Source organism: Cydia amplana, chromosome 5, assembly GCF_948474715.1.
Source record: "Cydia amplana chromosome 5, ilCydAmpl1.1, whole genome shotgun sequence".
Classification (NCBI taxonomy): domain Eukaryota; kingdom Metazoa; phylum Arthropoda; class Insecta; order Lepidoptera; family Tortricidae; genus Cydia; species Cydia amplana.
In genome coordinates, this window is record NC_086073.1 from 20,656,325 (window position 1) to 20,669,823 (window position 13,499).

General features: G+C 37.6%; 1 protein-coding gene across 3 annotated transcripts in view; it reads left to right on the top strand.

Moving 5' to 3' along the window:
• Positions 1-13,499, top strand: part of LOC134648320 (neuroligin-1-like) — a 265,829-nt gene that overhangs the window by 207,896 nt on the left and 44,434 nt on the right. For all 3 annotated transcript variants that reach the window (XM_063502820.1, XM_063502821.1, XM_063502822.1), the window contains 8 exons: positions 2,285-2,403; positions 5,375-5,527; positions 6,345-6,539; positions 7,079-7,214; positions 8,578-8,823; positions 9,225-9,486; positions 9,908-10,142; positions 10,553-10,690. In XM_063502820.1, coding sequence (XP_063358890.1) covers positions 2,285-2,403; positions 5,375-5,527; positions 6,345-6,539; positions 7,079-7,214; positions 8,578-8,823; positions 9,225-9,486; positions 9,908-10,142; positions 10,553-10,690 — 1,484 coding nt within the window. The remainder of the gene's footprint in view (positions 1-2,284; positions 2,404-5,374; positions 5,528-6,344; positions 6,540-7,078; positions 7,215-8,577; positions 8,824-9,224; positions 9,487-9,907; positions 10,143-10,552; positions 10,691-13,499) is intronic.

Here is a 13,499-nt window from a genome sequence, read left to right on the forward strand (position 1 = left end):
CGACGGACATGGAAATTGATCCATCATTAAGTTTATCTCTTAAATACATTATAATAAAGGTATTATCAAAGTAAGACGAAAACCATATCACATGACCAGAATCCACCAGAATTACACCAGAATCAGCCACCCTGTTAAAAGTTCTCAACAAACTTCATAACGGTAGTTCTACTTCTTCTAATAGACTTCTAAAGACGTTGAATTTAATAGGCACGAATGGTTCTTAGGAGTTCTTAATAGTCTATAATAGAAACATACGGAACTTATTTGTTTGAAGATCTTTTTCTTGGAATATAAACTAGCTTATTAGAGGGATTTTTGTGAAGCAAATTAGGCTGAAGTTATTGGAGACAGAAATATAATATTTAGACTATCATGTTTTTTGTCGAGACAATCTTTAGAGTTAATGAGGAAATTATTGTATTTTTATTTGGAAATAGTTTGTCTTTTGATTTTTTGTGAAAATTTCATGCAAATAATTGACAGCAAATATTTACAATAAGCATATTGAACGATCATTGACCGAGCGTTAGCGAAGGTCTCCGTTTCAGCTTGGGCAAAAATGCTTTCGTATCCCAGGTAGCAAATTGACGTCAGCGACGCACAGGCGACGTCATTTATAGGTCATAATAAGGTCGGTCATTTATTCGTCGAGAATAGACGTTTTACTGACGTCCATTTGGGGTCACTATCAGGACGTACCTTTTTGTCACAAAATTGACGTTTTAATGACGTCTATTTAGGGTCACTATCAGGACGTACTATTTTAGTCACAAAGTTGACGTTTCACTGACGTCTATTAGGGGTCACTATCAGGACGTACCTTTTTGGTCACAAACAAGACGTTTCAGTGACGTCTATTTGGGGTCACTATCAGGACGTACCTTTTTGTTCACAAATACGACGTATCACTGACGTCTATTTGGGGTCACTATCAGGACGTACTATTTTAGTCACAAAGTTGACGTTTCACTTACGTGTATTTGGGGTCACTATCAGGACGTACCTTTTTGGTCACAAATACGACGTTTCACTGACGTCTATTTGGGGTCACTATCAGGACGTACCATTTTAGTCTAAAGTTGACGTTTCACTGACGTCTATTTGGGGTCACTGTCAGGATGTACATTTTTGGTCACAAACATGACGTTTCAGTGACGTCTATTTGGAGTCACTATCAGGACGTACCTTTCACATAATTCATTTATAGATTATGGTTATTTTTGTTGGCAATTAACTCTAAAATATTTGTAAAATTATTTGGAATAACATGTTTGTAATATTTTGCATTAAAATTCACAATTTAGCAAATGTAAAATTTTGTTGTTATAGAAAATTTATTACCAAATAAGTCAAGAGATGGCGCTTTGTTCCCAACGCGTCTGTTCTACAACGCGGTGTTAAGATTTTTCCGGGCTTATATATAAGGTTCGAGGAACCATAGGTCGTCAATTCAAAAGCATTAGTGAGTGTTGTACAGTGTACAGTAGTGTAAATAGTAAATGAAGTGGTAGTTTTATACAGTGTTATTTTTGAACCTCGTACATGGTCCTTCGAACCGGATAGTTGGCTATTCGGTCCTAGGATTCGACAGCAGAGCGCGTTACTCCAATTTCTTGGCTGCCCTAATACGTACGGCCCAGTAACGTCCCTATGAATCCAGTATATGACGTCACTCCAACGTCAGTGGCTGCCCTAATATGTTCGGCCCAGTAACGTCCCTATGAAGTCAGTATATGACGTCAGTATTACGTCTGTAAACTGACGTCTTGAGGCTGTGACAAATTGACGTCATCTGCTGGGACCCCCCGACGTCAAGAAATGACGTCTCTTACGTCGAGCAGTACCGTAAACGGACGTCATAATGACGTATAAATGCTACCTGGGATGTCCGTATGTCCTCCTCTACAAGTCGCAATTCTCAGCTGCTTATAGTGAAATCTTGTGAGCAGGTTCAATAATCAAAGAGTTTTTTTGTCGATTAATTTTTTGAATTTTTTTGGTTTTTTTTTACTTGGGGCTATACATTTATTTAGTTTTAAGCTATGCTCGCGAGCTCTACCCATCACGAGCTCTCTCTGGTTTTCTGAAATAGGACATGAATGCCCCAAATGCCTTTCTTTCTTCGACTTCGTAGTAAAATAGACACTCAAAGGTTGTCTGGAAGAGATCGCTCTTTAGCGATAAGACCGCCTGTTGTCTGCCTCTACATTTAATCAATTGTTCTTTTCTTTTGTGTCTTTTGTGTGCCAATAAAGAGTATTCTATCTATATCTGTTACCAGGACCGCAGCACTGTCAAAGATGCCGCTTGGCACATACAACGAGCTGAAGACCACGCTGCCGCTGCTAGCCAACCAGAGCGAAGACTGCCTCTACCTCAACATCTATGTGCCCGGTAGCGGTGAGTATTCGTCATCAATATCCAAATAATTTTATAAGAAAGCCGCGAAGACTAGATGGAATATGGAGAGGCCTTAAGGCACAGAAGCTCACCGATTCTAATGACTTGGTCATCTTGACATAACGGAGGACCGGGATTTAATAATGTGTAAAAATCGTGAAAGTTTAAATCAGTGTTATAATAGAGGAAGTTTGTAAAGTGAAAACTCTACTCCTTTGCAACACTCGACGGAACTACGTATTCAGAGTAACAATTAGCGAAAAATTTAAAGAGATATTTAGAGAAGTCTCGAGTCGCTTTAGGTCGCTGAACGAAAGAAGTAAGTATATTAAGCAAATCCATTTTTTTCAGCCCAGCCCTAGTAGCACGGTCGCATTTTTATCGTTTATCACCATGCCTGTCACGTTCTAACAAGTATGTAAGTGCGAAAGTGACGGGCATAGTGATAGTCGATAAAAATGGAGAGTGCTGAGCCCGCAGCTCCAGATACAATCTTGCTTCTTCAATAATTACTAAGGCTGGTAGAAGAGAGCTTTATACACTAACTACTGATATATCCTTGAATAATTTTACGGTTTAGACTCACTTGTTTTAAGTCACTCGCGCGACATGTTTCGGAGAGCCTAGGTCTCCTTTCTCAAGCACTAACAGTGCGAGTAGGGTTTGAGATCCGGATATCCGGATATCCGAAATATCCGGATATCCGTCAAATCTAAGATCCGGATCCAACGTCTCATAGGATCCGGATATTTCGGATCTCACGGATCCGTTAAATATTGCATTGGTCGCGTTATTGGTACGCGATAACGTCATAAAATAAATACAAATATTGCTTAAACTAAACAGTAGTAACAGTAACAGTCTTAAAACGAGCTACCTGCATGCCTCCTGACTGGAATAAGGGTAAATATTTGTATGTTTTAAAGTAATTGTTATCAGGTTTTCGCTCAGTCGCCTTTGGGTCGTCTACCTGGAACATCATTAGTGCTTGTGCGTGTTGTTATCAGTGACTTTTTTGTGTTATCGTGTCGGTTCCCAGTCTTCTGTTAACATAAATAACATGTGCTTGATGTACTGCTGAGTAACTAATATTGATATTTTTTTCTCGTTATTAAGAAGCTGTAGCCCAAATTTCTTAATTTCCCGAAACTTTTGTAGTAATTTTACATTATTTTGCAGTAATTAACTGGATTTATATATACCTATAATGGAAGATTGTTGTAATGGGGACTGAATAAATGAGTTAGATACTTTTTCTAAGCCATTTTTCTCAGTCGAACGACTGAAGGTATAGCTATTTTACCAAGGTAAAGGAAGTACGTTTTTTAATAGTATAAATTATATCACACCACACCGGTATAAAATAATAAAAGTACATAAATGTAACTTTTTCTCCATTTTCTATTTTGTGGGCTTATAATGGCAAATTTAAGAAAAAACGCCGAAGTTAAAGCGGTGTTTTTAGGCACCTTTAGAATTAATTCTTCTGAGCAGATATATAGAAATAAATATGCTTTAATTAAATACTTCATTTTTGGCGTTTTCGGTTACAAATCGACTACGGCCTCCTAAAAAAAAATGCATAATATTATTAATAGGAATACCTAATTAAGACTACACTGAATATGTTATTATACTTATTTATATCGTTTTGAGATAATAATTATTATTATTAATAATTGTAATTAACTAAAATATGAACATTTTACATTTTACTAGCTGTTCCTTGTATGTAAGTTGTAAATTTCGTCACGTTTCTTGATACAGATCCGTATTATCCGAATTATCCGGATATCCGGATCCGTCAAATTTTAATATCCGAAATATCCGGATCCGAAAAATTGACGGATCTTGCAAACCCTAAGTGCGAGCAGCGTTCACGACGGCCGTGTATCGCGTACTGAGTGACTTAAAACAAGTGAGTCTAAACCGTAAAATTATTCAATGTTAGCATGTCTCACAACAGTTTAAATTCGATTACTGATATATCATCTAAGTTATTTCCCAATGTTTTTTTTTAATCTACATTAGACCTACATTAGTCTTATACGAGCGTCATTTATCACTCACGTACTCTGTTTTATTAAAGGCCTTCATTATTTTCGCATTCTTCAAGTTTAGTAATGTCTGAATCACAATATAGCCAACCAATCGACCTGGGAAGAAGTCAAATGGTAGGATAAATTATAATGTTACAGTGTGCAGTGCAAAATATTAAATGTTTATTTTATTTAATTTTATTTATTCAGAACACATACAGTCATACATGAAACATAAGGTAGAAGTGCATAATACGCACATAATTTATCTACTAAAAAGACCTGGAGGTTATTATTACTAGCATATTTTTCTTCTAATATAGGCAAGTCAAGAATTATGACTTCAGTTGCAAAGTGAATGGAAAGATGAATCCCAGTTTATGACGAAAAATTCTTACTCTTGGAAACTTGCATTTATCGTGCTCAAGAAGTTTTTCTGCAAACTTGGAGGTTTTATTACTGACGAACTTGATACGTACTAAGTAGTCGTACGTTGTGACTTGAAAAGTCGGGTTTGCAATTTTTAAGACAAAGTTTCGTTGTTGGTATAAGGTACCGTTGTTCTTGGTAAACACTGGTAAAAGAATAATTTTCTTTTAAAGTCGCAAGAGATTCAAAGTCTTTCTATACATACCAAATAGTGGCAATGTAAAGATGCATCATTGCTTTGTCAGAATGAACATGATGCAGCAATGTAGTTTGCAACATTGCTGCTTCATTGCTGCATTGCTCATTAAATGTCTATTTCAATCTCGATGTAGCATAATTTACATTTTAGCAGCAACGCTGCACAACAGTATTGTTGCAATTTGTGTATTAAGCTTATTTTTCTCCTAGTATGTAGTATAGTATAAACTACCAATTACTACTTTGAAAACTTCTATTTTCATAGAGAAAGGCGGCAACCTTTTTTAATCCATAATACTTTTCAGGCGCGCGTGGCGTGGAGGCGCCATACGCGGTGGTGGTGTGGGTTGGAGCCCCGTCCCATGAGTGGGGCTCGCCCAACACGCTGGACGGGTCTGTGCTGGCCGCGCGGGCGCATCTACTCGTCGTCACTGTCAACTATAGGATAGGGCTATTAGGTAACTGTCAAACGGTCTTCAAGACAGGAAATAACTAGGTGTCATCACTATACAATACTTAGGACCTAAGAACCATCAACTAATAGACCAGAGAGATCCTAAGATTTGAGATCACACAAAATAGGGCCATTCGCCTTTGTGAAATCTAATTTGAGCAACAAGATAAAAAAAATACCCTGTGTTATGACAAATACAAGTCGACTCACATTACCTAATATGTACCTAAAGGTCAAGGAACTTTAGAAGGCTTCTAATACAAGAGAGTGTTTCGCTAAAGATACAAACTCCGAAAATATCTTACCTACCAACAGTGATATCTGCTCAAATATTCAGTTTATCATGATGACTGTTTTGTACCACCATCAGAGTTGTCACGTTAGAAAATTGTATTACTTGTATCTTATTTGGATTTCTTTAGATGGATTTTATAATAATTATGTGAACTCTGTCTGTTATTTGTGTTACTTGCTCAATAGAAAAAATCATACCTAATATTGTCTTCGGTTACCTACCGTGATAGTTACTCATGCAAACAATTAAAACGGATTATATCGCGTATATTGAATTTACCAATGACCAAATTTCGCATGTATAACTGGTCTTAAAATTTATAGTTTATGATGGTTAATTATTTTGTAAGTGGGTAGATTTGCACAGTGTAATTTTTCTTCAGTCACCCGTTGACCACGAACGCTGTAAAGGGTTTTAACCGTCGGGATGTAGTATAAATTCAATATACGCGATATAATCCGTTTTAATAGTTTTATTTCAATTCATACCTAGCTAAAGTGCCTTAAGAACTAGTTCTTCTTCACAGGTTATTTAACTACGGGGGCTTCAGACGAGGTCCACCAAGCGGGCGGTGCGGCGTTGCTCGACGTTTCGGCAGCGTTGCAGTGGGTCCGGCGGAACGTTGCGGCGTTCGGTGGGGACCCAAAGAGGGTCACATTAGCTGGACATTCAGCGGGGGCTGCGTTGGCTAATGCATTGCTCATGTTACCAGACACTAAGGGTAAGAATGATAAATGTATGAGGAATCTTCAAATAAATTTTAACTTAAAGAAGATTTCAGCCAATTTAAGAACAATCAGCTGCCTGAAGTTTTTGAGGATGCAATGTTTATTGTAAATGAAGTACTTTTTGACCTTTACGTTAAACAAAGTCAAAAAGAACTATTTTTGGGTTAGAACCTGTCAAGTTAAACTTTTAATCACATTAAAATAACTTCCTGGACATGGAAAAGACATTTGAAAGTGAGAGTATCCTCTGAGACCCCATCCGACAAATAATACATAATTAACACGTCAACTGTCCCAATCTGAAAGTTACAACTTTGTAATAGATGCTTGCCGTGTCCCATTATACGGGGTACGGATAGTGAACGCGTTAAGTTTGATTCCAGCCCTGGGCACCGAAATGAATAAAGTATATTTTGAATGTGAATTTGAATTGAATTTGAAACCCTTGGTCACTTTTTCTTTTGTATATGCTATTTCAAATTGAAGTCTCCTTCTAGATCAAACAATCCATCATTGCTTTTCTTTTAAACAGGGTTAATATCCCGAGTACTGCTCCTGAGTGGTTCAGCGTTAAGTCCAGCAGCGCTGGCTCCGGATGCATCGCTGGCCAGAGAACACACCGCGCAAGCGCTGAGATGTGTTCCTGAGGAGTCTTCTACGGAACACTGGTAATACATGTCTTTCAGCTTCTTAAAGTTTCTTATGATCTTATTTATCATCATCATGTATTTTAAGTGCTGGACCCTTGTCGGGGGAGCAATTGCCGAGTATCTCTTCTCTATTCAGTACCTTCTCTTTGCCTGCTTATACGACCTTACGTTTTCTTTTATTTGGTCTCTGCAAGAGGAATTTACATAAATAGGTACAAAATTAACATCCTTAGGGAATTAATAACAGTTATTATGTTATTAATTGCTTTCTTCAACCGTGAGCAGCCTGTTAAAATGTTATCATTTTTAAATGCACACAACTTATAAAGAATATTTTATCCACTTCCAAATTGTACGAAAGATCCATCAAATCCGACTCCATATGTGGAAAATACAATACGTAAGACCCAGGGCAATTTTGGCGCTTTAGAATTTGGAACTTTCTTTTATTTGTATATGAGTTCAAAACTCGAATTGAATTTGTACTTGTACAAGTACACGGGGACTTACGAGGCTAGTTGAGGCCGAACTAACAACTGGGTCATACTCGTACACAGTTTGAAACAAAACATGTCACTTATCTGGAGATCAACAGTTTGTGTGCATATATAATGATATTAATGATGTTATCACATAAGTTAACAGGAAAGGAATATCTACCCTTAACAGAAAATTTGGCTTTATAACCCTTAACTTTGGGTAGGCATGTCCACAGACACGTGCGGCTAATTGCTGAGTGTGACCCATCTCTCGACTAATTGACTAATTGACACGTTTACTGTTAGGTAATTTTAAAGTTTGGGGCATTTAAGAATTAAGCTTCAGCGCACAGTTGAAGACATTTCTAAAATTTCTAAACTAAAATAAAATAAAATAAATAAATAAAATAAAATAAATAAAAAGAAACCATTTTTGAATAATCTGTTTCACAAACAAGCTTGACTTCTCGCCTTAATCAGTAGAGGGACACTCTTCCTTTCGGGTTTCGGGCAAACTCGTCTCCATTCGGCTCAGCATTGCTCCGTGCAAGAGTTGACACTGCTTGACGTCCTTTTGCATGCACGACCACAGATAAGATAATGACTTGAATTTTGACAACCCTAAATAGCCGAAAGTGATAGTTCCATACATTAGAAAGGGATAGCATAATTTGTCCCTGAATCGCTGTCAAACTTCGGTTTTGTAGGAAGTGTCCTTTCTGTACGGTAGTACTATTATTTATTACTTATGTGCCTTAAATCCCAAACTACGGACAGTAAATATTTCCAGTTAATTTACGTACTGACCTACATGTTAAGTGCTCTTAAAAATAAAAATCATCGCTCCACCCGTGACTGAAATACCTACACTAAAAAATAAATGGGTTAAATGTTATCTCTAGGTTGGTAACCTGCATCCGCGCCCGTCCCCTCGCCGCGCTACTCGCAGTCGAGGCCCCCCGCGCTCGCTTTCTCGCTGGCTGGGCCCCCTCAGTCCCCTCTAAAGACGGCAACCAGGCCCCCACGAGGGCTCTACACGCTAGTGATGCGTTCCTGGACTGCGCGCTGGCGGTGGTCGTGTCGACTACTGAGAGCTATCAGTTTTTTAGTGAAGATGATATTAGGCATGGATTTGAGGAAGATCATAGGTGAGAAATTATTTTGTCATTGTTATGATATTTATATTATTTTATATATTATATTATGCGGCTATGATATTTTTGGCAAAAAAAAATATCTTCAAAAGACTAGTACAATAATAATAATAGAGATGGAGCAAGGGGTTAAAAATAACCTGAATACAATCTTGTTAAATCTCAGCGTGTATAAATCATATTGGAAGCCTGGTCCACTTAGCCATTTCTGCTAGAGCCAACCACTATAATTTTTCATGATATATTTTCTTTTACAATCAAGAATCGTTACTAAATTTGAGACTTAATAACGAAATGATTCCTTGAAATCCAACTAGTACTTGCACATTTTAAGAATTCATTACGATTTTTCTATCCGTAAGTACATATCTTTCTGTATACAATACTTTTCTCAGGAACCGAATCCTGCGCACCTACGTCCGCAACGTCTACCGCTACCACCGCAACGAGATCTTCGCCGCCATCCGCAACGAGTACACAGATTGGGAGAAGCCTATACAGCACCCCATCAACATTAGAGACGCCACGTTGGAATCTCTGAGCGATGCCGCAGTTGCTGCCCCGGCGTTGAGGGTGGCGCAGTTGCACGCCAGAAGAGGGGCTAGGACATTCTTCGCACATTTCACACATCAGAGCAAGGATGCTGATTATCCTCAGGTATTTTACAAAAGCATTAGGTTCACCCTTTTTTGTCTCGTTACTTTGTCCACAAAAATATGGGTTGTGCAATCAAAGAGCCTCAAAAAATGTTAAATCAACTTCAGCAATAGAGTGCATCTAACTAGAGTCAAAGAATTTTGAATACCGCGTGCTCTCGATTCATGATTGAGTACATTTGTAAGCATAAAGGATGACTCACGCTAGACCGGGCCGGAGCTTCCGGCGCTTCGTTTTCTATGGAAAGCACAACGTGGCCTTGGCCCGGGCACGGCCCGGTTTAGTGTGGGTCATCTTTAAAATATATTTCAATTTAAAAATAACTAATATTCATTAAATTCTAATTCCCAAACGGGAGTTGAAGGGTTATTGAACTATTAAGATCTGCACAAGCACAAATCAACTTAATCTATTCTTCCAGCGCCTCGGCAGCACCAGCAGCGAAACCCTCCCCTACTTCCTCGGCCTCCCCCTCGTCGGCGGGATGCCATATTCCCCCAGAAACTACTCCCGCGGAGACGTAGGGGTATCAGAGTCTGCTGTGGCCCTGCTGGCTGCGTTCGCGAAGACTGGTGATCCGACACCAAGCGAACATCATGAGGGGGCGGTGTCCTGGCCGAGATATGAGCTGAATTCGCAGCAGTATTTGAGTATAAGTAAGAACACTTTTATTTGATAATTTGTCAAATTTTTTCTTGAACTTCTCCTAGAAGATTGGAATATCCCTCCGCAACTTGTCCCAAGGGGAGTATTAGAGTCTACTGGTGTTACAAGCGGCTGTGCTGGCCGTGATATGAACTGAATTCGCAGCAGTATTTAAGTATAAGTAAACCAATTTGACTTGATAGTAATTACCCTCTTCATCGAAAACACTTCCTAGAAGGCTTGGATTTAACTCTCCCCGAAACTAATTACATCATTGTAAGATCGCATCAGTCCAGGTCCGCAACTCTACGTCTCACTATTCCCAAATTCGATGTTTTCAAGGAATAACCTTGACCAGTCCCAAGATTTTAAGTCCTAAAATTATTTTTAAGTAGTATATTCTAATTACGAATTTTTCTAGGTTCCAAACTTCGTGTAAAAAGCCACTACAGAGGCCACAAGATGGCGCTATGGCTTCATCTAATCCCGCAGCTGCACAGACCAGGCGCGGCTCCAAGACATCACCAGTTCCGCTCCATACATCCCGATATGTTTGCTGGTAAGATTCTCATTCAAGGAGGAGATCCTCAATATCATTTCTCAAATTTCTCTGACGGCGGGACAGACTATATGTTTTTTTTTTCCATTCAAACGCCTTTATAGTTGGTTATTGTCATTATGTCAGAGTTAGATAATGGGATCCTGACTCCTGAGTACTGGGACATTGAGAGGAAGCTTCAATTAGTAGGTAATTAGTATTAGAAAAGAATTTATCATTTTAAACGTTGTCTTTGAGACTTGTTTGCTCTTGGAAAACACCATTTATTTTATATCATAATGAATTAAAGATATCTTATTGATACGGTTTTAACACCCCCTGGCACTGATTAAAATAACCGACTTGGTTTCACATTACATCTCAAAACATTTTTGTAGTAAAAGCGTTGCGAGACTTGCACCTTTTTACATGTAATGTTTATGATGGGATATTATTTTACTCAATACGTTCTCCATATCGGGAGCTCGAAAACAATACGAAAGGACGTAATCACTGTTCATATCCCAGTCGATATAAGTCTTCTGAATGTGTCGTTCATAATGTAACTAAAACAAGTAATTGACGCCGAGAATATCCACTTGTTTCTTCGGGGTATCGATTATATGTCCAAAATTGACCGACTAATTGCTTGCTCGCCGTCGCCAACATTTTCCTTGTCCACTTTTCCCTAATTCCGTCGAAAACTGATTCCAAACCTTATTACAAAGGCATAAAGTCCACTGGACATTATGCCTTTTTTCGTTTCTTAGATTGATTTACGCTCAATTAATACCCCATTAATTGATTTCAGGCCCATTAGTAAAACACCGGTTATGAGATACTCTAATTGGGCGTAATTAATTAATTACAAGCGTCCAAATAACAGTAATTTGGTTGCTAATGGACGGACGTTGATCACGGTTGTTTGCGTTATTAACAGGGGTCGGACAAAAAGTGCGGATGACGTCAAACCACTTATAGGATGATTTCAAATAGTATTTTTGATTTTCATAAACAATTATCACTTATCATTTATCAACCTCTTTATTAAACGATATCGCCACTTGAAATGAGTAAGTACGTTTTTGATTGACACATTGTCAATCAGATGAACAATAAATTGACTTCGTTATTGTTTAGCTATTGTATCTTCACGATTATATTTAGCTAAAATGTATATTTACTAATGTATAAGAAAACGCTCTAAAATGTCATCTGTACTCGAATATTGTGGCAATTTTCCATTTTTGGAGGTACGTGACAAACACGTACACTGCCCTTGCTGTAATCAAGATATACCAACGAAGAAATTTATTTTATTCACTACATCACCCTACCACCTGTATTATTAATTCCATGGATTTATTTACGATTATTTTGTTACTTCATTAATACTCTACTTTGTTACTACATGTCACACGGAAGTTTAAATACAAACTCAAACATCATCCTGTGTGCAGGATTACGTCATTTTTACGTCATCGGCTCTTTTTGTCCGACCCCTGGTTATTAACAATTTTGTTGGAGTTTTGTTGGGAATGAAATTCGTAAATAAAGCAACGTTTACGATTATGATGATTTAAACGAGTTGTAAAGTCAACATTTTGCGAACTTTTGCTATTTTCAAAGCCAAATAGAAAACTCGTCTCCCCTCCTTTTCCTCTGCCCTCCGGTTGCAGGTGTCCATGGGTGGTGGTAATTACTTACCGATATTGGTAAAACATGTGTTTTTTAAGAATTTTCAGTTACTTAAAGCAGTAGTACTCGTAAGTGGAATTCATCATTAGCATCAATGATTTATAACTCAAGATAGGTTATAGGCGTTCCAAAATTGAAGCGCTTACCTTGTCACAAATTGGACAAGTTGCCTTTAGTCGCGGCTGGACAAGCGAGAAATGTGCACGTGCTAACGAGCTCCCGCACACCGAAAGAGAAAGAGACGACCTTATGTTTAACAACGAGTGTGACAAAGATGGATGGAATGAGAAAATACATCAAAAATAACAGCTTCCTTCGTAAGCACAGAAATAAATATGGAAGTATTTTTGGTGCTCCTCAAGTATGAGTATAACCTAGATAGGTTATAATATAATATCATTGATTACCATTCAATCTATTTCTTTTGTTTTAATAATCACAACATACCACAACACAAGCTTTCTTGAGCTGACTGTAAGATGTCTTTAATGTTTAGTAGCTTTGAAATATACAAAGAGTTGATAAAGTGTTATTGAACAATATGCAAAAATTTGCTTCGCCTATAATCTGTTTCCACTTAGTTAATACCTAAATAATCATCTTACTTCTTGTACTGATTACTCAGCAGTAAATAATAGTTACGTTTTTTTTAATCCTTTTTTCAGATTTTTATATCATCATCAAGTAAATAAATAATGTTAACTATTTACGTAGCCGAATTACACATTTTCATTTCACGATATATATTATTAATAATATTTACTTGGTCGATGATCAATAATTTATTTTAAATTATTTTCAAAGTAGGTATTCAGAGGTGAAAAGCCTTTTTAACCAAACAAGTCGCTCGGAATTAAATGAAAATATTGACTGTGATCGAAACGGTTCAGCGGTCAAAAGGACGGTGATAAAAAACCAGAGAGCTTCTTTATTGTGTGAAAATGTTTATTTAAAATGGAAATTATTGGTATTTCGACGTTATTTGTGCCTTTGTCTAAAGGCTTAAAGTGCTTGTAAATAGGTAAACCTATTTGGGAATACATAATGCTGTAAAGTTATCCCTGAATAAATATCAAATACCAAATTATCCACCGCACCCGTTTGAAAAGGACAAACCTTAATAAATTATTAG